Below are 26,855 nucleotides of genomic sequence, written 5' to 3' on the forward strand. Positions count from 1 at the left end.
GTATAGCATGCTATATCGAATGTATGTACATACGTATATACATACATACATATATACATATGTCTCTCTGTACATGTGCAAACATGCAGAGAGATATATCTATATGTGCATTTACTGCGTACACATACATACGTGAACCGCATATGTATATACGTGTATATATACATCGGTGAGAATAATTCGTAATTCGTGCATACGCGAAATACCGGTCGATCGACGAAACGACGCGGAACATGCTACGGTCATTGTCGACGTTGTCGGCCTCCCCGCCGAGGTTTTCTTCCTATCGTCGTCTCGGTGCCGAGCAAGCACGGGGATCTCGCTCCGAGAGCACGTCAAAATACAAAACTACAAAAATATACTCGCGAGACCGCGCCGGCCGTATATGAGATCCTTTCATCCTACACACTCTCTCTCTCTCTCTCTTTTTCTATTTCTATTTCTTTCTCTCTCTATGTTTCTTCCTTTCTTTCTTTCTGTTTTTTTTTCCTCCTCTCTTTTCCTCCGTATATTTTCACTCTTTGTTCTTTCCTCTTTTATTTCATCGTTTCTCTTCTTGTATTTACATATAAACAATGTTCAATGACAATTCACTCACGACTCTGTGTATATATGTACATTATAGATCGCAGCTCGGCCGGTTTCTCTTTTAAAAAACGAACAACAAACGGCTCGCGATTCTTTCTTTCTTTCTTTCTTTTCCGTTTCTTTTTCTCACTCTCTCTCTTTTTCTCTCTCTCTCTCTCTCTCTCTCTCTCTCTCTAGGCCGCTGAAAATATCGCGAGACGAAGTTCCTTCCTTCGCGCATCCATACTACTACGTCTTCTTCCTCTCTCTTTTTTTTTTTTTTATTTTACTTTGGCGAACTTTCCTTTTGTTATCTGGTTGTTTTTTCTTCTTGTTTTTATTTTTTCTTTGCAAAAAGAGATAGACGGGAAGAGAGCTGAGAGTTGGCACCTGTATTTATCGATTGAATCTAATTACATAATTCTATATTATCCTTCACTCTGTTTCATTTCTCTTTATCATTTATTATTCGTTTATGTAAAAAAAAAGGCCGAATGGAAAATAATCGTAGAAAACAATCTTTTTCTTATAATGTAATTAACTCGTTAAAGTATAACAAATATTTAAAAGATAATTTTTAAAATTAATTGTTATTTACTTTTCGCGCTTAGAGTTTATTATATTATATTATTTATGTTAATCGCTTATTTTCAGAATCTTAAGGAAAGAATAATCGAACGATCCGCTAACTTACTTTCAAATAACAAATGCATAATATTGTCCATATGTTATGCGTTACGTTTCGGAAGTACAGCATTCGCGAATAGTTAGATATTTCGAATAGAATTTCTTAGTCATTTGTATTTAAAACCCAAATATTCCGCAGTTAAATGTTTGAGCTTAAACATGACTAATTTGCAACGATTCATAATCTAATATTATTTTTTTCACAATGTCGAAAACGAAGGGGTCGTGTTATGTATTATCTAATAATACGTATATACGTACATACGAATGTTGAAAATTGATATTATAGTATTTAGTGAAAGGCAAAGGAGTAATCGATCGAATGAGATAAGTGAGAAATAGAAACGAAACGTATTTCGTATAAACATATTTAAGTAAAATTAAATATGTATGACAATAGGAAGCTGGAAATCTTTCGACTAGCATATTTGAAGAAATAGTCGATACTCATCAATTCGGATAGTAAGAAAATATTTCGATATAGATAGGTGTATATATACTGCGGAGACTTTACTTTTCAGCTCAAGGCCGATAAAAATGGAAATTTATCGTCATCGTAGCTACGAGATCTTCGAGATTCAGGTACAATCACGTAATATCGTATATCGCCATTCGATCTGTCTACCTTTTTACGTCTTTATCTTCAACTTACGACGATATTGACCGTTTTATTTCGACCTCTGAAGGGTAAAACTCGAGTTTTTTTTCTTCTTCTTCTTCTTCTTCTTCTTCTTCTCTCTGTTTCTGTTTCGTTCGCTCAGCTTTCGCGTTCACGCGTTTTCTAAATAAACGATAGCAATCCGTAGCAGCGATCGAATGCAATACGGGAAAGCTTTTTTCGCTAACACGATGTTCACCGTTGCCAGCAGTATTTCACACGGCAGATTCCTACCACTCTTTCCGGAAGGTTCGTTCTTTGACACTAGATTTATTGGCCACGAACCACCAAAGATCGTTATAGTTTTGTTGCATTTTATTTCAAACCATCTTCTTCGAGTCTATCCACCTTTTCTTTTTACCCTGAGAGAGAACATTTTTACGATCCGACATTGTACAACTTGTTGCAAGTGGCACAACACCGATTAATAGAAGAACGTATTTTATTTTTTTTTAATTTTACAAATTTATTTCTCAATAAGACTTACAAGTAGTCCGAAATATTAAAAAAGATTCGATTTTTATTCTATTTTTGCCAGTTGTCTTACTGCAACAAAAAATAGGTTAAATATTGGAAATAATTTTGTAATATGAAACGTTCTTCAATTGGAAAGATGTTTGAAATACTTTGCTCAATCTTGTTAAGTCTTTCATGAGTGCAAAAAGCTTCTAAAGTCGAAGAACTATAAATTAGAAATGCTTAGTCGATTACGAAATGGAGCAGTAGACGTTGAACGGACATTAAAGAATAGAATCTAGAGTTGGTGACTCGAATCCGATCTTTCATCTAGGATTAAATCGACATCACGTTAGCCAAGCTTGATTGATTCTTTTGAAAATAAGAAACCACGATAAATAAATAAAATATCGTTGGAAATATCAGAAGAATTATTTTCTATCTTAACAAATAGATATCATTTCTAGCCAATATATATATATCGAATAAGATAATAGAAATTTAAAACTAAATTATCCTATTATTTCTCACTTACTCATTGCTTCTCGATTTCATGAATTTATCAACGTTGTATGCAATAATTTCGGTCAACACATTTCGCGATATATATTATTCGTAAATGTATAATCGTGAAATCGTTCTGGTCTCTCGCATTTCGGACGAGCCGATGAAATGTGAAATAGAAAAATGAAAGAAATGAAAATATTACGATCGGAAAAATAACATGGAAGGAGGAAAGAAAATGGAAAAAAAGAAAAAACAAACATATATCGAGAGAAAGAGCGATAATAAATCGCATCCCACGCAAGATATAATCCGTATTCTTCGTTCCTCGTCAGCTCGACGTTCGATAAAACGAGGAATCGTTGTCCTCTCGTCATCGTCATATCGCAGCAGTATCGTTTCTTCTTCCGAATGAAGAATTGCATTGACTTGCACTAGCGTCGGAAGAAGAATCATCGAAATCTTCGAATGAAGGCACTATTGGTTTCTTTCCCGAGTTCGTCGGCAACTCGATAGAGTTAAATGGCTCGACGTAGTAGTGGCGGGAACGAAGAAGAAGGAAGACCCGACGTCCTCATCGTCCATTATATTCGTAGGATCATACTTCCGTACCGTCCTCATCCTCATCCTCGTAGAGAGGTCCATTGGTCGATTTCTTTTTAGGTTTTGGAGGTGGCCTCGGTGGAATTTTCCTACCTAACGTGTTGTTACCTTGTTGTTGTAGCCCGAGGGATCTAGAGCTGATATCGAGAGTCTCGTCAGCCAATTTAATGGACCAATCAGAAATGGCCTCGGGGGCAGCACCCTCGGGCGCCGATCTATCAAGGGTACCGAGTGCGTTCGAACTTCCAGCTAATATGTTGGGAGTGCTTCGTTGCATGGTCGCATAATGTGAGGTCGGTGTACCAGGAATCTGCCTTCCTCTGACCGAAGGTCCGCTCTCCGGACTTTTATTTAGGGAAAGCACCGAGCTGCCATCTGCTGTAGTACGTAGGCCTAAATTATCATAGACGGGTTCTAATACGTCCGTAGGCGATGTCGGTGGGCCGCTGCTCCAACTGGGAGCTCTGGGTCTTCTCGGAATGGTCACGTATCCGTGACGAGGCATAACTGGTGCCACTGCAGAACCTGCAAGCCCGTATGGTGTGACGCTTCTATTATGAGGAAGAGTCTTGAAAGTTGCAGGATATTGTCCGAGCGGTGAGCTATAGCCCAAAGACGTAGGACTTGAGGTTGAGTGTTGTCGTTGTTGCTGTTGTTGCGATTGATGTTGTTGATGTTGTTGGCTAGGAAGACGAGTGTTGTCTGGTGCTGTAGAAGCTTGACTAGTCGGCGAGGCGCCACGACCGCCGGAGAAAGCCAACAGGTCCGGCGGATACTGTCGGTAAGTGGTATTTCCGACACGGCTTAAAGTTCCACCGGCGCCCCCGTTATCGAATTCTGTCGTCCTCGTACCCTCTTCTCTTTCCTCGTCCAATCCTCCGCCAACCACGTTGCCAATCACGCCGCTACCGACCACACCGTCAGCTGTCAAAACAGAAACAAAGGGGAAGGACGAACGTTAAAAAAGAAAATTTTTAAAAGAGCTTACGCGAACAAATAAATATAAACTTAAAATAAAAAGACAGAGATAGAGAGAGAAAACTGTACGGCAGACCGATACTTTGTCACGATTCTTTTTCAAAGTAACCCGTATTTTTTACTGACGATTGAAAATCAATTTTCTCAATATATGCGTTACTATCGTTTGTATCAATTAAAAAATTCCTTAAAGAAATACTAAACTCGACAAGTTTCCTTTAGGAGAACTACGATTACGTCACTAAATTATCCGTCGTCGAAGTAAACAATTTTTTCAATACTTGTGATCGGATAGATACTTAACTTTGTGATAAAAGTGAAGCCAGTAACTTATTGATAAAATACTCGGAAAAAAATTATCATATAACTTTGGTAAGAAAGAGAGCTCGCGACTAACGAAGTGACGAAGTGCAAACTCGACTTTGCCATGTCTCGAAGTTTATATTAGGATCGTTGTAGCGTTATAGTCGATGTCACGATCGAAGTCTCGACATAATGATCGGGATCTTTATTTCTCTAACGATGCCGTACGTTAACGAGTACCGTATTAAGCCTTGCACCCGTCGAAGAACGGTAATCCGAAACCAACCGATCATTTATCCTGTCATGATAGAAATTAACGTTCCATCAAGGATGCAGTATTAGCATGGTTGAATTACATCGCACAATCTACAAATTTTTACAACACGTATTTCCTTTTCTTTTTATTTATCTTGTATCTGTCTGAAATTAATTAAAAAAAAAAATGACAAGTAGAAAATGTCATAAAATATTTACAAGAAGCTATTGAAATTCTATTATTTTGTCTACGTTATGTATCATCTACGTATGCATTTTTTAAAAGCGTAACTTGGAAAAATTTTGCAGGTAACGATAAAGCAACGTGGCAATAAAATAATACAAAAGAGAAGAGAAAATGTTGGGAAAATCTAATTTTACACGAAGAAAAGGAAAGAGAAGAGAAAGGAAAATAAAAAGAAAATACAAATTATATGCTATAACGAATATAATGGAGAGAGTGGACTTGGGCAATCTCTAGCGTGCATATTGAAGTCATGGCGACCGGATCCACCGACCAGTCCAGTCGGTGGAAACTCACAAAGCCAATATGGAGGAGGCGAAGAGACGTTTGCAATTATTTACGGCGCGGTCGAGAGCCGGTCCTATTGTGGTTAAGCAGCGAACGCAATAGGGAAAGATCCGCCGTCTCTCTATTATGTGAACATAATTTGGACAAGGTAAACGTTGTATTCATTCCTCTGCATTTCGAAGTAATAGTAGGTATTGTCGAAATTGAAAATACTAACTGAAAAGACTATTGTCGAAAATTCATATGTACGATATTTCCGACAAAATATCTTTGACATACAATTACCTACTTATTTAAAATCTTTAAGTTATCTGAATTTTGGTAATAAAGAATTCATTGGTAAAGAAAATAATTTGCAATTGATATCTCTGCAAACTAATAAGTAGAAGATAAAAAGAAAAATGTCGTTGACCGTTTTGCAATGAAAACTCGTGCAGAAATAGCAGCGTCAATCTCGCATTAACATTTCATTTTATTCGACACATTGTCCTGATTTTCATGCTTCTCTATTATATTCATCCACGGAAAGAGAAGTATTATCATGAATTATGGGTGAGATTTGCTATTTTTTTATTTCTAATTATGACTTTTCTTTTTTATACGGCAAAATACTGTTATTTCACAAGAAATAATAAATATTTATTTTGACCAAACGATTGTTTAGATTAAAAATTTGTTATTTTTCCAAAAATATTCTATTGCATAGAATTTTTCTGGTCTGCAGTAAACGAATAACTTGCGTATAGAAATAAAAAAAAAAAAAATGTCGATTTTTAAAAACATTTCATTCGATACCACGTTGTTTTCTCCTCGTTTCATTTAAGTTATATTAGTTTTGGGAAAAATGTTTCTCTCTCTCCTTTTCCTACGTTTCCATTCTGCTTTCTCTTTACCTCTCGTTCTTCTCTTTTCAACTCATAGCTTTAGATATGCAGTGTTTTTGTCGCGATCCTCAATATTTGCATATTCGTATAGAACAAACTTTATTGACGAAAGAATTTCATGTAAAATAAAGAGATATTTATATTTATTCATATCCAGCAAAAGATAAAGTGAGATCGAAGTTTCACGTTAACAACTAATTTTGTCCTTTAAAAAGACATGTTTAAAAATAAACCTGGGTAGTTTTTTAACTCATAAATATATTATTACTTCTACCTGATGATTGGAAGAAACGTATAATAAACATCCAGATTATGGAGAAATTCGTTTGGATCGATACGTCAGAAGATTCATACTCGTTAATGCGATGGCTTTTTTGGTGCATTCTTTATTTACCAAAGAAGCTATTTAGCCAACGAGTAGATCGAATAATAAATCTTTTTACCGTGAAAAAAGGATCGCTTTTATCAGTGACTTTAAATTAAAGTCTCGTTTTTATCTAGCGGGTCCTGTTTCTCTTAACAAAGCGATTGTACCGCGTGCTTGCTCGATCGTATCGTCCTAAATCTTAAATCGCTATATCGACCTCTGTAATTCTAATCAAGAGAGCGCGTTGAATTTTTGTACCTTTTCTTCGTAACTCATTATTGTATTTTTACTATTGTGAAACTTGGTTTTTTATAAATTACAATCTAGCTATATACATTATTAAATTGTTCAATATTCCATCGGTTGATTATATGATACAATATTTATAAAAGTTTTGAAATATTATATTAAATAAATAACCCATAGAGGTATAGATTATTTTGATGGAAAGAAAACTTGGAAAATTTAGTTAAACTTTTATAGGAATAAAAATGATATTTCCATTTCCAATAATCTTAAGATAAACGTACGCTCAACGCTCTCACGAGTTACATTCGATGCTCGTTAACGTCAGAGTGAACGCGGTGTATAGGAGCGGCCGTTGCGGTTGACCGATCGTTACTCCGGCTAGCACCTGACGGCACATTGTTTAGTTATATATGCAGTGTACTGACCGAAGACCGAGTCGTTGTCGAGAAGGGTTCGGTTCAGCTCCGTCATTTCGGTGCCGTGCGACGTCACGGAAGGTGCCTCGTATCGCCTGGCTGCTTTAACCGTGCTGGTATTTATAGTTGTGATTAGAGACTTCTCTTGTTCTCCCAGACTGTGATGTTCCAAAGATGCTGCTTCCAAGCCTTTCTCATCGTGATGACTTCGACGTCGTCGACAATAGCAAGCACAAAGCGTCATCGTGACGAAAAAAAGTAAAAGGGCTACGATACCGAGTCCTATAGCTAACGGTAGGCTGATCGTACTATCCCTACCACCAATAGTATCACCCACGATACTCAAAGTTACATTCCTCTCTACACTACCACCTGGATTCTTTGCAAGACAAACGTATTCACCTTTGTCAGATGCACTAACGCCAGGGATAGTCAGATTCAACCAATCGTTGCTGGACTCGATAATATAGCCACGTTCTCCGTTAAGTCGTCTGCTTTGATTATTTAGTATTTTTGATCGATACACCCAGACGAGCTGTAAACAACAATATAGGAATATTTCGTTAAATTTAAAAATATAAAAAGTAGGAGAGAAATGTTGTTAATCTCTAATAAAAAAAAATTCCATGTTTACTAACGTTAGATAGTACTTCAGAAATTATTGTTTCATTTCTAATCGGTAAGATCATCGCGAAACTAAATAAGTTAAAAACCAACGCGAGTCAACATCGCGTGACACTTTTCATCCGCGTAAGCTAATGTCCAATTTTAATTCGATTCATAAACGCAATGACTTGACAGTCCTAAGTATGACGGATCGTGAACACAATGTACTATAATACCTAGTTAAGATACTGGGTATATGATCGCATTCGTCATATCCGTAAGCGTGCGTGATAAGCAATGTATTCTCACTTGACTTTTCGAATGTCACGAGACGCGAGACAAATATGTCCCACTAGATCTTCCGTGAATGTATAACCCGGAACAGACAAACGTGTTAGCGTTTAAGAAGAAGGAAATATGTTCTACGTGATAGTCCTTAGTTAGAAATATCGTACGCGTTCAAAAACCTTTTAGAATCGTTCATGTGAAATCAGTAAAATGAAAGCGAAAAAATTGATGTTAAGAAAAATAAAAAATCAAGTGTTTTTTTTACTGGTGTCTTTTAACTAACAAGTTAGAACTTTCTGTAAAATGTCGTGGTATAAAATCAAAGGAAAAACGCTATTTACCTGAGGTCGAGGAGTACCCGTAGCTCTGCACCAAAGTTTAGCATCTCCTTGGCCGATCTCGTGTTTTCCCGTTGGTCCAATAGCAAATATTTCCGGGCTGCAAGCAAAGTCATCGCTAGCTACCTCGTCCCACATTTTCCCAGCAAGAGTTTCTGGCTTCTTGCAAGTAGTAGGCTTCGTGTACAATTTCCGCTCTATCGTCCAGTCGCGAAATGTCTTGAGTAGGCAATTACAATTCCAAGGATTATTCTGAAGCTCGAGACTGTTCAACTTTGGTAAATTCTCGAAACTGTGAAGATTAAGTAAGCTTAGATTATTCCCATCTAAGGTGAGTGACTGTAGTCCAGGTAAATTGCGGAAAGTCTTATTCTCGATTCCTTCCAAATCATTATCGGATACCTCGACCTTTTGTAAAAAGGTCAAGTTGTAGAACAAACCATCTTCTAGGACCTTCAATTCGTTCTGATTCAAGAGTAGTACTCTGAGTCGTAGGGTCTCGACGAAAGTACCCGGATAGAGCATTTTAATGTTGTTAGCTGAGAGATCAATCTCGATTATGATCTTCAGTGCTCTGAATGCCTTAGGATGAACCGTCTCGATTCCGCATTCTCGCAGTACCAGTTTGTGAAGATTTACGAGATTGTTCAGTTTGAAGATGTCTTCGATTAAGTGGGGTATTCGATTCCCGGTGAGATCAAGACTCTGAATTTCCGACGACAAGTTTTGCGGTACTTGCGCTAAATTCTGCCTCATACACTCGGCCGTCTTCTTACCGGACACCCATTTGCATTTACACGACGACGTCGTGCACTGCATCCAGTCTTGCACGACGTCTTGTCCTCGGCACATGGCCACCATTGTCAGCATCAAGTAGAGTAACAACCTCGCCGTTGTCAACTCCATCCTGAGAATTTCTATTAACAAAGACAAATGTTGGTCGTTGATAAATCGCATTAAAACACGTAACACTAATACGTATTACAATATAACGCGCAGTAATACTATTTATTTTTCCATGATAAAAAACAAAAGATCAATGTATTCATATTCAAGTTTATAATTAATATCATTTTCACAACAGAAGTAGTAAAAAATTAAAATAACAAATACACATTAATTTTCATTCTCTATTTATATTTATATTATTAAAAATGTCTTTTTTAATATAATTTAAAATTACGTTTTATGAAAAAGTTTATTATTTATTAGAGCATATTTGAAACGTCGTAGTTGGTGCAAGTGGTTATTATCCGTAGTTAGTGGAGTTTCATATCTCTAAACAAGTAAAATTCGCTGTAACTCCACTTTATGCTTTTATTATCCATCGCCCAAACTTTCGAATCTTTCTCTCTCTCTCTCTCCCCCACCACTTCATCTTCAAACTTGGTTTAACTATTCAAATTGTAATCGATATTTATTTTTATTCGAAGCAATTATCCACTATCTACATACAAATATTCTTTTCCTTTCGGAGAAGGATAAAACGAGTTATCGATGAGGAAGTATTTAAATTGAATAAATGCCAGGGCATTGTAACGAGAATTTTGTGGTTAACGCTAAAGTTCGAAAAGCTTTTGAAATATCAGCAAGCGATACCTACTCCTTATGAAAATGGAAAAACTTTGCGTTACTATTTTTCCGAGAAACGAGAAGAGTCGTTAGGCAAGCAAATTTCACGGATTTCTCGAGAGAACCTCGTTAATCATAGAAATCTTTTTAACGGGTGGAAGCTAAACGCTCTCCTAGAAGTAAATCGTTTGGAAAGCAAGATTTCGATGCGTCGTTTAACAGAAAAGGGAATTTCCGTTGGCTACTATTGGAAGCAGGAGTTATCTTCACTCGCCCTTTTAAACTTTCTTATTCCCGACATCTCTATTTTCTTTTACTATCATCAAGGATAGGATCCTTGTTTACCGTCGTCTCGTTTTCTAATTTTGAAAGGAGTTACACAACCGGTAGGTAACTTCGGTAATTTAGCTTAATATCGTTCTCTGCCTTTCTCTTTCATTTGGAGATGGTGGAGTCGGCAGGCCGTGCCGTCGACGTGTCGCCAAAGTTAAATTAATACAACACGGCAAGGGGGCGAGTCCGAAGAGGCGTGCTTATACTCGAGCGTACACTTTACTCCTTTTATTATTGCTGAGACCGTGGGGTCCGAGAGGTTGGTTGTGCATCAAATTACTCTTTTCGCCAGCAGGCAGAACCCGATGCAATTCGTCGTCCTGTTCTCTTTTACTCCCTCTGGGACGTAGTACGCGAAAAGTAGAGAAACAGAAAGAAAGAAGGAAAGAGATGGGGGGAAAAAGAAGAAAAGGATTTGGACTGTGGATGTGTAAGCTTGTACACCGTCATGGCGCCAGTCTTACCATTTGAATTTATTCCAAAAGTCGGCGAAAGAGCTGACCGAGTTATAGCGCGGTGGTTAACGGAAATCGCTCGGAGGGTTATAAATTTCAATGTCGCACGATAGAAGAATTAACGTCCGATGTAGCAGTCTTGTTACTTCGAATAATGAAATTCTGCCGAGAGACTTTGTTACCCCCTACTCGAATTCTATTGCCGTTGAGTATGAACGGTAGATAGGTGGTGGTGGTGGGTACCATGAAAGTCATAAGAATTTGGAGATCGAGAATAATATTCGAGCAATGATAATAGCTCTTTTCTTCGTTTGTCAGATGTAGTTGGATAAAAGAGAACAAAAAGAATAGTGTCTCCGTATAAGATAGTTTATCATTTCTAGAGACGCGTAATGAACGTAAGTTGTCGTAGTAGTGGTTTATTGAACGTCAGAAAAGTTTCATTGAAAGAGTCGCATATAATAACTCTCGAGAACAAAGTTTCGTTGAAATAGTACACTTTTCTGGGGTGAAAGTAACACAGCTGTGTTCTTTCTTCTCGTATTTTACAGCAAGATTTTTTAAATCAGTTTTCTTTTTCTTGTTTTCTTTTTTTTTTTTTTATTGAGCCTTTCTGCATTATTTTCCATTTCTTATTCAGTGATGTTTGTATTGTCATTATGAAACGAGGCCAAAATGTTGAAGGCCAAAAATATTCAAAATTATAATTATTATAACATAAAAGGCGTTAGGAATTCTCCCACTAGTGTAGTTTTCTTACTTAAAAAAAAAATAATAATTAATATCTTTGTAATTCCTAGTACCTTTCGAGTATTCGTAGAACTAATTGTAAGGCTAGCGTTATTTGCGTCGACATTACATCTTAATAAAATAATAAAACTAGACTATGACTTAGGGATAGAAGCATCCCGTGGGTCGTTTTGTCGAGAATTACGTTGAAAACAACTTTATACATATATTATATTTTCGCAACCTACGAAGCAACCCCCGCAATCCTGGTAACATTATTACGTTGAAGAAGAAGAAGAAGAAGGCAAGGTTTAGGAAGGAATAGAATAGTCATGATTGTAATTTCGAAATAATGTAAAGTTCGAAGCACAAAACGTATATAGCTCGAGGAAACATCTACGCGTTTTAAAAATAAATGAAAAGTAAGAAAGAGAGAAGAATGAAGAGGATCATGATGAAAAAGAAATTTTGTTTAGACGTGCGACATGGTGGGTGGACATGTAAACGCGGATAAGTTTTCTTCCTTGAACAAGGAAAAGAATACAAAACTCATCGATCGACTAAACTTCTACCAGTTGTTTAAGTTGTTCTGCATTTTGGTAAAATCCTTCCGTAACTTCTCGTTCCGATGTCTTTTTGATCCTTTGATAGCAGCCTTCTTTGCGGGTTATTTCTTGTTGATACTAGCCATGTACAAAGAAGAATGTTCAAAGCTAAAGTAAACGCTGCATCCCAAAGTCTGATCACATTTATTTCCGATTCTGTCCTTTTCTTTTTTCAATGTTTAGTCTCTGTTATACGTTCGTTGGCCTTCGTATCGTTTTCCTGGATCTAACCACCACCATCTCTTTCCTCACGGGCATTGATCGTACGCATTTGACTTGTAAATAACTAGTACCAACGAGAGAAAGGACATTGGATATGCAGAAAGAGACGAAAGTAAAGAGTTTACATTAGTCGACATAAAAAGAAGTGGCTCATAGAAAGAGTTAACGCAAAGAGGACTCTTCTCCGAGGAATACAAGTGTGTTATATCTCATTGAGAATAACTTCCTTGACTATACGTCTTTTCTTCTTTTTTACCAATTTATGTAAGATGAACGAAAAGAAGAAGAATAGGGAAAGAAGGAAAAAAGGGAGAAAAAATCTACGATATAAAAGGTTGACAGATATATATATATATAATGCTTTGGCAAAAAGGTTTGCTAAGAAAAGAGAATAAAAAAGGGAAAAGAGGTCAAGTGCGAAGTCAATGGAGTTTTTATCGAAGCAATAGAATTTTAAATCTGCTACCAGCCGATCTATCAATCAAGAGTTCTTGGACATTACACGCATACTTAGCTTTCCTCGACAACGCTGTGTTCTTTTCACGAAAACTTCATTTATCACAGGGGCGCCCTAAGAAGATTATTATCGTTAGTTTTTTGGCTTGTCCTTTTTCCTTTTTCTTCTTTACTTTTTTCTTTCCTAACGTTCTCTTTCATAACGTGTTGTATAGAACGAGTTTTTTTTTTCCTGGACGGTTGTCGAAATATGAACTACGGGTAAAGCCGTGTAACTTCTAGGTTGTCGTTCTTCTATAAAGATTCATCGAGATAGACGGTCTAGCTTCGAAATCATGATAAAACCTTGCTGGAAAAATCACGCGACAGTCGTACGAATACTTAAACGCGTAAGCTGAGCTTTCCGATCAACGTAAATCGGAAAACTCGTGAGACCTTTGGGAATCGAATATGTTGGAGTTTATCTCTTTTTCCTATCCTACGGGAAGTTTGTTTGGGAGATTGTAGACGTGACTTCTAGAAGTGTCTTATGCAATCACCATCATTCGCATGAAATAGAATTTTTCAATCTTATTTCAAGTTTTCTATGAATAATGAAATTTTCTAATGTTGCATAAGTTCGTAAATTTTCTTCAATTATAACAGTTTCTTTGCCAAGATATAAACTACTTACGATTTCAGATTAATTATTTGAAATCTATCCAAATGTAATTTAATTTACTATTAATATTTTAATATTAAAATGTGACGTATCGTGTTTAATACATTATTATGCAAAATTAGTTATATAAACAATAATAATAATAATAATAATAATAATAATAATAATAATAATAATAATAATAATAATGTACGATCATTATTTTGATGATAGACTAAAAGGAAGTCTGAAGGGTTAAGTTTCCCAACGGGCCTAAAGTCGAAAGATATTATCGTCCCTCATGGTATGATCAGATGCTTGACGTGATTGTGCAGGCTCGTTATGAATATATTGTATTTAGAAGATAATTTAACTTATAACAAGATATATTCATTTGGGAATTAATCATTGAAAAATGTATTATTAATTTTGTTTTTTATTTGACTTATAATTACTATCAGCCAAATTCAAATGTGGAATCTGTCTGAAACTAACAATAACCCAGTGAACGAGTTATTTATAAAATCGTTTAGTCGGTTATGAATTAATTTTGATTTTTCATATTGGTGTAGTGAAATAGGTCGAACGTTATCCGCTTTAGTGACTCATCAAATTACAACACTCCTTGTTTTTTAGTATCCAATTTAGTATAATCGGCTAAAAAAAGGATATTAAATAAATATTTCGATAAAGTTATCGGATGTATTCGTGCGAATCCTTGAAACCATGTACGATCAATGAACTCGAAATGTTACCAGCAACATAGCAACTGCTCTGCGGTGGCTTGTCACGCGCGTTGACTAAGGTCTATACTGTTCTAATGAAATAATTACGCAATATGTTAATTGAGGTGGGAATACGGCGTATAAAGGCTGAGTTAATGTGCAATATTCGCACAAGAGTGAGAACAATTATGAACGAAGCATAATGTCAAAAAGAGAATGAGATTGTTTAAAAAAAAATTCCATTTTTATCAATGGTTTCTACGCCCAAGGAATATTTTGATTTTATTTGAAACAATTCCAAATATTCAACTCGTTTATTCGAAATACTCTGTTTTACTCTGATACATTTTTTTTTTTTTTCGTTTCAATTTGATTTTTATATAATTTCTTTGGTAGTTAGAATTTTGTTTCAATTGTGGAAAACGATCAGCGTTTAGGATTGAATGATACGGAATTGGATTATTGATCGAGTCAGTGCAGTTACCACATTGTATTTTCTACTTTCCTCCAATTGCTACTCGAAATGCGGATCGAAACTCTCGAAAAGGGATGAGAATAAAAAAAAACAAGCGAGGTTTTCGTTTCCAGAACGAAATCGTCGTTGAATACGATTAAGCACTTTCGTACGATGGTAAAAACAAGCATAGAGATATCGTCGTAGAGACTGTATACACTGAAATAATGGTTCCCAGCACGCGAAATGTATTTTCTATAAACTTGTGAACAGGTCGCTTTCAAAACAATTCCTTTTCCTTCCTGTAATTCGTTTAGAAACGTAAAGGAAGTTTAGAATCGTAGGAGAATAGTTTGTAATTAAAATTATGGGTTCACGCGCGCACTCGCTCGTTCGCTCGCGAGTTAAGAGATAAAAGTTTTCTACTTAAATGTGCCGTAATACATATTTTTTTCCACATCCACTAATTTATTTGTTTGTTTGGAGAAGTAATTCAAGAATGCATTAGCGAGTTCGTTAAAATCTTAAACTTTTGCGAAAGGAATTAAGAATTATACGCGCGAATCCTTTGTAAAATTTTTATATTTATATTTTCATAATGATGTAACATTTATAAAACTTGAAAAACGTTAACATAGAATTAAATGTCTTGCATTGAAACAATTAATATTTCATAAATATTTGCAAAGTTAAGACCGATATAAATTTAATTCGCGTGCTACTTACGTTAATGGTTTGAATATTTAAACGATTTACGAATGTAAAATAATTCCTCCTTCTTGAAATGCTCAATTGTTTCTACGATAGTATATGTAATTGAAAGAAACTTTACTGAAATTGAAAAACGGTCGAAAAAAGATAAAATAGAATAAAATCGATATACCTGTATACATTTTTTATCGAAAATGTAAAACCTTCCTTTCGAGATATCGAGGAAAAGGAATATCATCGGTCTTTCGTACGAAAGAGGAATTCACACAAATATTGTACATACAAAAAAATCGAGGTCAGTTCTGAAAATATTTGTAATCCATGGTAGTAACAAAAATAGAAATGAGACCAACCGAAAAATATGAAAAGTATGAAAGATGAAGACATTGGTTCTTCTTAGCTGTTATTCGTTTAAAATATTCGATGAGCATAGGTGTGTGTGTGTGTGTGTGCGAATGTATAGACGGTTTAGTTCACCTTAGTCTTCACAGTCATCGTCACCACCGTCGTCGTCACTGTTTTCACTTTGTCTCTACCTCTTATGCAGGATTCAAGAGCACTTTGAATTTAATCACCCGTGAAAAACCCTTCAATATACATTCGTTCGTTCATGCGTGTGCGTGTAGCATGTATATGTTGTGTATGTGTATGCATGAACACGAGCATGAACACTAATGTAACGCGAGGTGTCGACCGAGTTACGTGTTACTCAGCCCAGCAAAGGGACCTGGATAATGCAGTCGAATGACTTTCATCGAGCGAAGCTTCCGCTGCATCGACCGAATGATAATTTTCTATCGTTTTGTTCTATTTTTCAAATATAAAGACTAGTTGGAAACGGGAGAGAAAAAAGTGATCAAAAAAAAAAAAAAAATAACAAAAAATAGAAGACAAATTTGTCCCCTTGAACTAAATCACATAAAGAAACTGAAACTCAATTACTTTTTTACAAATAATAAATAAATTTCAATTTACTTGACAATCAAATATTCAAATGCAAAAATATCTTTTTATAATTTCAACAAAAATAAATTCAAATTGTGTTACGTAGTTATTGACAGTTACAAGTTATATTGTAAGAGAACGGGATCATAGAATATTCAAATTTTGGATAAAAAAAAAATATAGAAACGAAGTTCTCCTGTGTTAAAATTAAAAAAAAGAAAAAATAATACAAGGAAAAAGATGAGGTTGTGGGGAGAAGTGGGGGGGGGGTGATAGGAGGATCTGTACACGCCGTTGGTTATGCCAGACTTACAAAAACGATCTCAGATCTCTTATTTTTAATTTTCAATTTAGAACTTTCTAAAAACTTTACGATTTCTTCGACAAGGTAAGTGGCTCTAAACTTTGGTTGGTTCAGCCTTTCTTTAAGCAAGATTGAAGAGAGAACGAGATAGAGGGAGAAAGAAAGAGAAATACTTGCAAAGAATAAGAAGAACAAGAAGAATAAGAGTTGAACGCGTGCGCAGTTTTCACCGATTCTCTCGTTTATTCGATACTCTTATTACGCAAAAGTTCCTCTCGCTTCTTCCTTTTGATTCTCGAATAAGGCTCAATTTCTGGCTACAGTTTCTATTACGTAGCTATGCCCTGTGACCGGAAAGGTAATGAGAAAGTTTTCATAATCACTCTTAATACTTTTAAAAGAAAGATTGATATCGTCTTAAAGTTAAAAGGTATGAAAAAAAGTTGATAAAAAGAAGGTTAGTGGTGGTGGTGGTGGTGGTAGTTACTCAAAGGATCGGTTAAGTTTCACTCTCAAATTTTGTTTCATTGATTGAAACTATTGCGAGATTATAGAAATAATAGATTAAACTTGTTCTCGATATTTTTCTTTCTTTTTTTTTTTCCTTGTTTCTCTTTCTTTTACATATACACCGTGATTGTTAATATTCTTGATAATGATAATATTTATTAACGTAAAAAATATAATGAAAAAGAAAATAATGGTCGTAAAGTTAACTTAGCTTGTGTATACTTTAAGGTAAGAGAAATATTGACGAACGTAGAGAGTTATCGCTAATGTAAACAAGATATCTGTCTACCATCAGGCTGTTAACAAACACAACGTTAGTTCTCTTTGTACATTCGTGGAACTTGCACGTATTGAGAAATAGGGGGTGGTGTCGCGTTCGATTAATTATCTACCGGCCGACGACGTGGAATCGATCGACAAAGAAAGTGTCGCTTTAATCTTGAATTTTCTAATAATAACGCGAATATCGTCACGTCAGCTCGACAAAACTCGTGAACTCTCTGATCCGGAGGTCGTACATTCGTCGATAACTCTTTTCTAATCGATTACGTACACATATGAGTAATGCCGTTCGATACTCGATGTTATGATCGTTTAAAGTTTTTCATCTTCGAGAAGGAAGCCTGGAAAATATTGTCTATGTCGATTTCAAATAGTTTTCATTTTGTCGTGTCTACGTTTTAGTCAACAATAACGAAATATGTCGTTCAAGCAAGTTTAAAGACAATTTTTCTTCAATTAATTTCAATCCAGCGAATTGATGTTTAATTTATTCGCGATTATTATTATTTTTTTTCTTCTCTTCTTATTGGAATATAAAAAGTTAATCTATCATCATATTTTTTTCCTTCCCTTTGTTCGAATTATTAATTATCGCATAATATAATCGATTTATCATAGTTGATAAATCAAAGTGAACAATAATTTCAATGAAATTAATTATATTCGTGTTTTGTTCATATTGTGACCTTGTTTATGCATTGAATACTTACAGTGAATAGTAATAGCTAAAATTTACGTATTTCTCTTTTATATTTATGTTAGAGCCATATCGTATTCTGATTAGGGAACGTAATACCTGTACTCAAGAAGATCCACTAATGACTATAGAGTTTCACTAACGTACGATTAATTTCATAACTCTGCTGTCAAGCTTGTTACAGAGATTTCCTTAAATTTCTCTTAAGTCAAGTTTCTCTGAACGTATTTTTCAGAAAACACATATGACTAAACACACGTATTGTTGTATATTATATTAATCTATTTTTTATAAATAATTATGTACAATATAAACATCAATAATTCAAAATCATTTAGTAAACATTTAAATGTAGAAAATTATTGGAGTTACAAAGATTTATTCTATATTTACATTATTTCATGTTAATCTTTTTTTTTTGTTTATTAACTCTTAACGTGTTAGTATTAAAACGATATTTTTTAATATTATCCAACGTTATTTTCTTTTCTCAAAATGATTTCCCCCCAATATGTAAATACTAGGACAAATGTAATCGTAAAATTATTGTAGAGAATCTAAAGAAAATAACTTGCTTAGAAATGTTATAGGAATATTTGTTGAAATATAAAGTTATATTGTAACAAAATGTTTTTTTTCTTTTCTATCGTTTGTTGTTATAGTTTGCAGTGTAAAGTTTTTCATATCTATATAAATAGATAGAAGTATATATATATATATATATATATATATGTATATATAAAGAAAGACAAAGAAAGCAGCTTAGAAAGCCAGATGAGGAGAGAGAGAAAGAAAAGAGTAGAGTAGAAGGAAAAGGTATGCTAAGGTACTGAAGAGAAGTTATTAATATTTATGTCGAGTCCATATAGAACCGTAGAATAGGTATACTTATGGAACGCAAATATTCCTTTATAGTTTATATAATATCTTTGAAATGTGTAGATGTGTTTTGATATATTACGTGTAAGTGATATATGCATTTGAACGGTTATATACATCAAGTAAGTATGGACAAGCGTGTTGCATAGTATACGTGACTATAGAGTACAGATTGCTTCTACGGAAGATCATAAGGAAGAATGATGGTCGTGTGAGACGACGATAGGATTTATATAGAAATGTCAACTGTTAGACAAGATAATAGACAATATTAGAGATTTACGTGATTGCTCTATGTTTCCTCTTGAATTTTGATCGTAATATTCGAATAGTCGAACTGTTCGACTATGCTTCGAAGTTTGTAATAGCTTCAAATGAATCAAACGTTTTTGATAGATAGTTTAACATTCTTTAATAGATATTTTAGAAATTCAATTGATATTTATTCATTTTTTCTTCTTATTTCAATTGTACAAATTAATACCAAATTGTGATATATTAAATACGATTGATTATTTTAATTGCTATTACTTTTCCTTGAAAATATTTACGTGGATTTTTAAATTGGAGGTTCCAACAATTCATCTTTCGTTATTCGTCTGACTTAGGTTCGACTTTAGACAAGTGCGTCGCTTATAATTACTACAATTCGCGTTATTAGACAAATGTATTGGTAAAATAAAGCCTTCGGCTTACCCAAACGGTGGTCGCAGCTGCACGAAAGGGGTTGGTAAAGGTGTACAGCTGTTTGCTAAGGGATCGCTAAGATTATCTTAAAGCTGTATTAAGAAAGGTAACGTCTGTGATGAATCGCATTTAGCAATAATACAAAAGATTTATATCGTGCGAGTATTTAAAAAGAAAAGAAGTAAATTAAATGTACATATATTACGAGAGTATTTATTTTTGATGTATACACACAAATTTTAAAAGAATATCGTTGATTTGTTTTCTAATGAAAAAAAAAAAAAAAAAAAAAAATGCACGTTACTTTCACAAAGAAATTTTAAAGTATTCACCGTACTGCGATAATCCAACACAATGTCTATAAATTAATAATATGTATTTGAAAGCATGTATTTGGATTTACGGTTTACGGTTTACGGTTTAAATGAAATAAAAAATGTATTTGCAGAGAGATTGATGCTTGAGCGAGATGAGATAGAAGGATATTAGGTTTATTGTATAGTTGTACTTTGACCCGAGAAAATAATTTCATGGTAATCCTCTTGAGGTAATTTGGTTCGCGTCACGGAAAGATATTACGTACTTGATAATACCTTAATATATTACTTAGTCTCGAGGAGCATTTTCAAAAGTAAAAATGCTTTAATACTTTTTACTCACGCCACACGTTGTATTAACAGATCTATGTATACCAGAATACGATGAACCGTTTACAAAGAAAAGAAGAATATACCTGGCTATGCCATTTTGTGATTGTCGGTTTCCCGTATTTTAGACTTGAACGGCCGATGGCGTCAACGATTGCGTTCCTCTGACTCGCGGAATGTTTAAAAAGATTTTTATGGAAGAAATTTTTTGAACATACTGAAAACACGCTTGGATATAATCTCGAACGAAGGGTTTGTAAGAACGTGATTCAAGAAAAGAGTTACCGCTTTCTGAACACGAACGTACCTTCTACCGTTAGGTCATATACCTTATTATTAAATACAGGAAGTCACGAAAATATTTAGCTAGGATAATAGATGAACAATTTTACTTATAATTAATAAAAATTAATATCTTTTTAATACTGTCATCTATTAATATTAATTATAATATTATATATATCTATAATTAGTTATATAATTATAGATATATAATTAATAATTATAATTAATAAATATAATATATAATTAATTATATATATATATATATCTATATATTTGATTTTTATATGGGACCTTTTATTATTTGTGTTTTTTTAATTAATTTGATCGATTTAGATACTGTGAAGAACATCCTATAGATATATTTTAGTTCAAAGTATTTATTTATATGAGAAAGAAAGAAAGGAAGAGTGAGAGAGAGAGAGAGAAAGAAAGAAAGAAAGAAAGAAAGAGAGAAAAGTGGGAATCTTTCAGACGGAAAATCAAAATGAATTTGAAGCAATTCTTTTTAACAAGACTTTCGTTTTGTAATAATAATACAGAATTGTACCTTGTTTTCATTATGTTCTCTGTTTTAACGATTAATCATGAAGCTTAAAAAGAAGTATCATGTATATTGTATAAAATTTTTCAATTTCAAAAATTTATGTTAAATATATTATAAAAGATAAACCATTAAATGAGATATCAAAACGCGTTGAAATAAATATATTTAGTAATTTAAAGAAGACACTTTAATCTGACATAAGACAGATTATAATGTATATATACATATTCTTTTCGAATTTATTCAAAGATCTATGTAAAAGATATATCAAAAGGTGTAGAGAAAAAGATCCGAAAATTCTTTCGCATGTGTGTTGAACTTTAAACTTACGATACATGTAACTTTCATACTTTTTCGCGAAATATGAGATACGACTACTGAATTTCGTAGAACGCAAACGATAAAAGCCAGATGCATTTGGCCATATTGTCATTGGCTTTCCATACTTACATATCGAAATGTATCTAACAGTTATGCAAACAGTCCAGCAATAAAGCTGAGGTACATTATTCCTCGAGTTCAGAGAGTTTCTCGAATATTTACGGGCTGTGTGCCATGGCCACGGAATTGCATCAACTTTTCAAATAAGTCCGAATCGTCTTATAAATCTAGAGGGAGGAATACTATTCAACCTTTTCTCTCTCTCTCTCTCTCTCTCTGTCACTTTACTGCACCTCTTTTTCTTTAGCAAGTTCGTCGCAAGACGCGAGACAGTTGTTATTAACTCTAAGTTGCACGAAAGTATCAGAAAGTTCTTTCGCCTTACCTTCCCCAACACAAATACATGGATACATACACGTATAAATGTATTTGTGTATACAGAAATCCTTCGGATGACATTCATAAGGAAAGCTAATTCACGAACTTGTCTCATTCTTTGGAAAATTAAACTTCAGTTTACCCAATGAAATTCGATAATGTTTTGTTTTTCTTTTTTATCTAGCACGTATTTATCATTATTTTTATACGCGCCTTTTTGTTCTTTTTGTTTTTTTCTTTTATTTGTGTTCTTTTAAACAGTTTTTTTCTTTCATGATTCCAGGTGAAAATAATAGGTAGATGTTATCAGAAACCGACGAATGTATCATTCGGTATTGTTGCATTGTGTTGAATAGGTAGAAAAGCTACGAACTGTGATCGTTACGACGAATACAATAAGTTTAACATGAATGAACGGTTATATACGGTGGTAAAAGATAACACGATATAGTTCGGAAATAATATTCATGACAAAATGGCTTTACGATGTAACAAGCTTTTTTACCCGAAGAAAAAACAACAAGTCAAAGTTCGTAATTGTGTTTAATATTCGAGTTGTTTTTTTTTTTTTTTACTTATTTAGAAATTTGTTAATATCATGAAAGTTTAACAAATTAATTAAAAAATTCGATATCGAAAATGAGCACGTTTCAATCTTGAGATTTTCCAATACCTAGTCTAAATGGCATCGGACTTATTCTTAAAATTACGAAACGGAAGAACTTTCAGTTAAACTTGAACTATCGAGTTTTAAAAGGAACTATCGCTTGGACTTTAACTAAACTTTGAATGACGATCGATTCTATTCGGTGTACTCAATTTTGGTCATCCGAATTAATCCTACGAATTTATCTTCAATCTCCGGACCTTGTTCGAGTCGTCCAGATCGTATATTAAAATGGAATTAGACTGTACTATAAACCGGAAATATACATTATTTAATAATAAAATCCTTTTTCTAAATTAAACTTGATATATATTATCAAATAAATAAATGAAATTTTATGCATTTCTATCGCGAGTACATTATTTATCAAATTTAATCTGCTTAAAGTATTAGATCTATCGAAAATTCAACTCGTCAAACGCACAATTTTGTTTTCATTTTCAAATACAACAAAGGAAATTGCTTTACAAAGCAAATAAGCATACTTTGTAATTACAAAAGATATCTGAAAGAGAAATTCTCCTTGTAGGATCATCAACAGAAGCAGATTAATGAAATTACGTGGTTCCCTTAATTTATTCGGCAAATATCAGATTTGATTACGTTAGACTCACACTCGGTCTGAGTAAACTGGAAACGTCCTTCTAACCAAACGATAGTGCCACTTCCTTTGAGGTGAATTCTGAAATAAAAAAATATTATTTTTAATATAATTACGCATATATTGCATATTTATTATGAAATAAATATATTAATATACGGCACAGAAATAATTATTCTGTCATATTATATATACGTCTATTCTAAGTTAATTAAAAAACTTAAAAAGATTCGTATATTCTGTCTGTCTTCCTTTATTATATTATCATCTATTTAAATTGCCTGGAATCTTCATTCCTTTCTCTGTTTATCCTTTATTTCCGATTCTCCAGTTTCATGAGCAGACTAATTGGAAAAAAAAAGGAATCTCAGTGTACGTGGTATATCGAAATACTATAAATATAATTATGAGTTAATATTATCTCTCTCTTTTTTTACGTTATTCAATATTTTTCATTTTTATTTTACAACTGGATATCTTTTTTCCCGTTAATAATTATATATATATATATATTTTTATCAGTATTGACTTAAGACTCTTAGATATCAGATCTTAAGATTAAATTAGCATTTAATTCAGTAAATGCTAATAATTTGGTTATTGAGCATTTAAATATTAATCTTATAGAATGAACATAATAATAATTTTTGTAAGTTAATTGTTTAAAGCACGTGCTCGTTATTTTTCATCTTTTTTTTTTTCTTTCTTTTCGAAATCCCCTTTTGCTGTTTCGTTACGAGAGTACATTAGCATCGTAGCTTTAACATTATACCGCCTTTTACAAACCCACTATACCTTTCCCGTTCACGATATTCGTAACACGCGACGAGTAGGTAGAATAGAATTTAATTACCTTAAGACACAAGGAGGATGAGAACGAAATCGAGGACAATGACGACGACGAAGACGACGACAACTACGATTATGGCGAAAGTAGGTATAAAAAATTACATTAGACGAGTTTTAACGTTGAACATGACCTAATTATATATGATAAATGCAAAAACCGTCGACACAGCAAAGCATCATCGTTTCTCTCGTTTTCGTGAAAGTATAACAGCAGGGCTGATGGTGGTTCATTAAAATGAACATTAAAGATAACGCAAAAGTTACCCTCCTCTTCTTCTACTGTACTTTACTCGCTCTTCCTTCTTTATTTTCTTTTCTTTTTTTCTTTTTTTTTTTTTTTACCTTCTTAAAGACTCCATTCGAACCACCTAACAAGATTATGTATATTCTTTTTTCTCCTTTTATTACTTATTTACTGGTAAATTCAATTTTAAAATGAAAAGACAAGTCTTATATACATATATATATATATTTTTTTTTCCAATGAAATATTCGAATGAAATTGTTATATAATTTCAACGAAATACAAAATCTTGCATCTTTGTTCTTTTATTCTCTTTTTATTTATTAAATTCTTTGTTTCTTTTTTTTTTTTTTTTTAATCTGTCGCGTTGAAAAGAGCTTCGCAGTACGAACTCCACTTTCTTTTTCTCAATTTCGTGTGAAATAAGCGTTTCCTCGTGTAGCTCTTTCTTGCTAGTTCTGTGTTTCTTCTTGCAACTAGCATAATACAAATTAAATTATTTTAAAGATCAGCCGCGAAAAGAGGTCAAAAGTAACACTCGCGAAAGAAGATAAGAAATTTTGCAGAGAAAAACGGAACGTTAGTTAATGGTAAGATGATATAAAAGTAGAAAAAAAGGATAGAAGAAGAGGGTGGAAATCGTAAAGTAGACTCGAAAGAAGAACGAGAAGTTGAAGTATGATGTTGAGAGCGCTATTTTTATATATATATATATATATATATATATATTTAGGTAATATATAGCTTTCCGTGTGGAAAGTAATATTTACGAAATTTTGTTGTCACACGACATGAAAGAAAAACGTTACACGAGAATTTTAACTACAATAATTTATTCATAATTTTCAAATATTATAAATATGTTGTCTTTTTTTTTTTGAAGTGAAAACTTCTTTAGAATGGGAGTGATCTGAAAAGTAAATAAATGGAAACGGAGTTATGTAACGAAGCTATGAAACGGCTGCCATACTAAATAATGAGAGAAAAAGAGACAAACATAGGATTTAGACTGCGAGGGAATGAGACGGAATATAGCTATATAGTTTTTCCTATTCTTTATTCTCCCTTTCTCTTATTCTTCCCTTTCTTTTCGAAGGTTTCACTTCTAACACGTGTGATCTGCCCACATGATATTTTTTTTTTTTAAGAAACATGAATTAAAACAAAATTTTTTTTTTAAGTATATGTTTATTATAAATCGCTTGTTTTATCATAATACCATTGATAAGAAAGTATATAGGAAAAAAAAGTAAAGTCAGCATCAAATGTTAAAATAAACTGCAACAATTTTCTATGTCATTTTCACCCCGTCGTGTTCTCTTTAACGAGCACGGAATAAATAAGGAATTTGAATCGATATTTCATCGAAGGGCAACACGTGATTTAACAATGGCATACGACTATGTACACACGTATAGCAAAATATATGTCGTTCTTCCATTTCAGGATGGTAAATATTTGTCAGAATTCGAACGACGATCGGTTTCGATAACAAAACTCATACCAACGACGACGAGTCGCTGTGAGAAAATTTCACTTTTTGTCATTGAATAATGGTTTTAAATCATCCGTCTCGACGTTCAATTATTTTATTCGTTTTCTCTTTAATATCGTATCATTAATCATAAGCTTTTCTTTCTCTCTCTCTCTCTCTCTCTCTCTCTCTTTCTCTATCAATCTTTCTTAATCGTTAAGCAGGTATTAAGAAATCTGATAGCCGAATAGTCAGAATCCGATCAAGTTTCTTTCTTCTATCTATTTTAAACATAAGCTAAAAATTCGTATTACATTAAATTATTATTTATAATGATAACAATTTTAGAATTATTAAAATAGTTAAAAGATTGAAATGACGTTTTGCCATTGATGGAATCTAATTACACACATACACAAACACACGTGAGTTTTTATTTTACTATTATTTTCCGGTTTTTTTTTCTCTTTTTTTTCTTTCTCAATTTATTAAAATCTCGTAATTATTAATATTGCAAAAATAGTTTCAAATATAGCTAATTGATGCAATCAATTATTTTGTTGAAAATCGTGTGACATTTATTCAAGATATATATATATATATATTTCTTTTTGCATTTTAAAATTATAACGTTTAAAAATATATTTCAAAATTTAAAATTGAGCCACGACGATACGATTTGAAATTATAAAAAGACAATGATAAAAATATACATGTAAAAATATAAATAGCGGATATAGATAAAATATGTAATAAATAATGCAGATAGAAGAGATGGATAAAAGTTTTTAAAATTCAGGTGAGTAAACAGCATTTATTGTTGAAGCTGTCTACACTTTTCAAATAAAGAAAGTGAAGAAAAAAGAATATGAAAGAAAGAGAGAGAGA

At 33.4% G+C, this 26,855-nt stretch overlaps 1 protein-coding gene across 1 annotated transcript in view; it reads right to left on the minus strand.

The window, feature by feature from the left end:
- Nucleotides 1–744: 744 nt before the first annotated feature.
- The window catches only part of kek5 (leucine-rich repeat, immunoglobulin-like domain-containing kekkon 5 protein), a 45,273-nt gene continuing 19,162 nt past the window's right edge, over nucleotides 745–26,855 (minus strand). The window contains exons 2-5 of the mRNA XM_015317843.2: nucleotides 23,414–23,481; nucleotides 8,695–9,608; nucleotides 7,469–7,994; nucleotides 745–4,399 (exon numbers count right to left, since the gene is read on the minus strand). Of these exons, the coding sequence (XP_015173329.1) occupies nucleotides 3,471–4,399; nucleotides 7,469–7,994; nucleotides 8,695–9,597 (2,358 nt within the window). The 5' untranslated portion in view covers nucleotides 9,598–9,608; nucleotides 23,414–23,481 and the 3' untranslated portion in view covers nucleotides 745–3,470. The remainder of the gene's footprint in view (nucleotides 4,400–7,468; nucleotides 7,995–8,694; nucleotides 9,609–23,413; nucleotides 23,482–26,855) is intronic.

This window comes from Polistes dominula, unplaced genomic scaffold, assembly GCF_049000335.1.
Source record: "Polistes dominula isolate Pdom_NZ unplaced genomic scaffold, Pdom_raw_medaka contig_24, whole genome shotgun sequence".
NCBI classification, from domain to species: domain Eukaryota; kingdom Metazoa; phylum Arthropoda; class Insecta; order Hymenoptera; family Vespidae; genus Polistes; species Polistes dominula.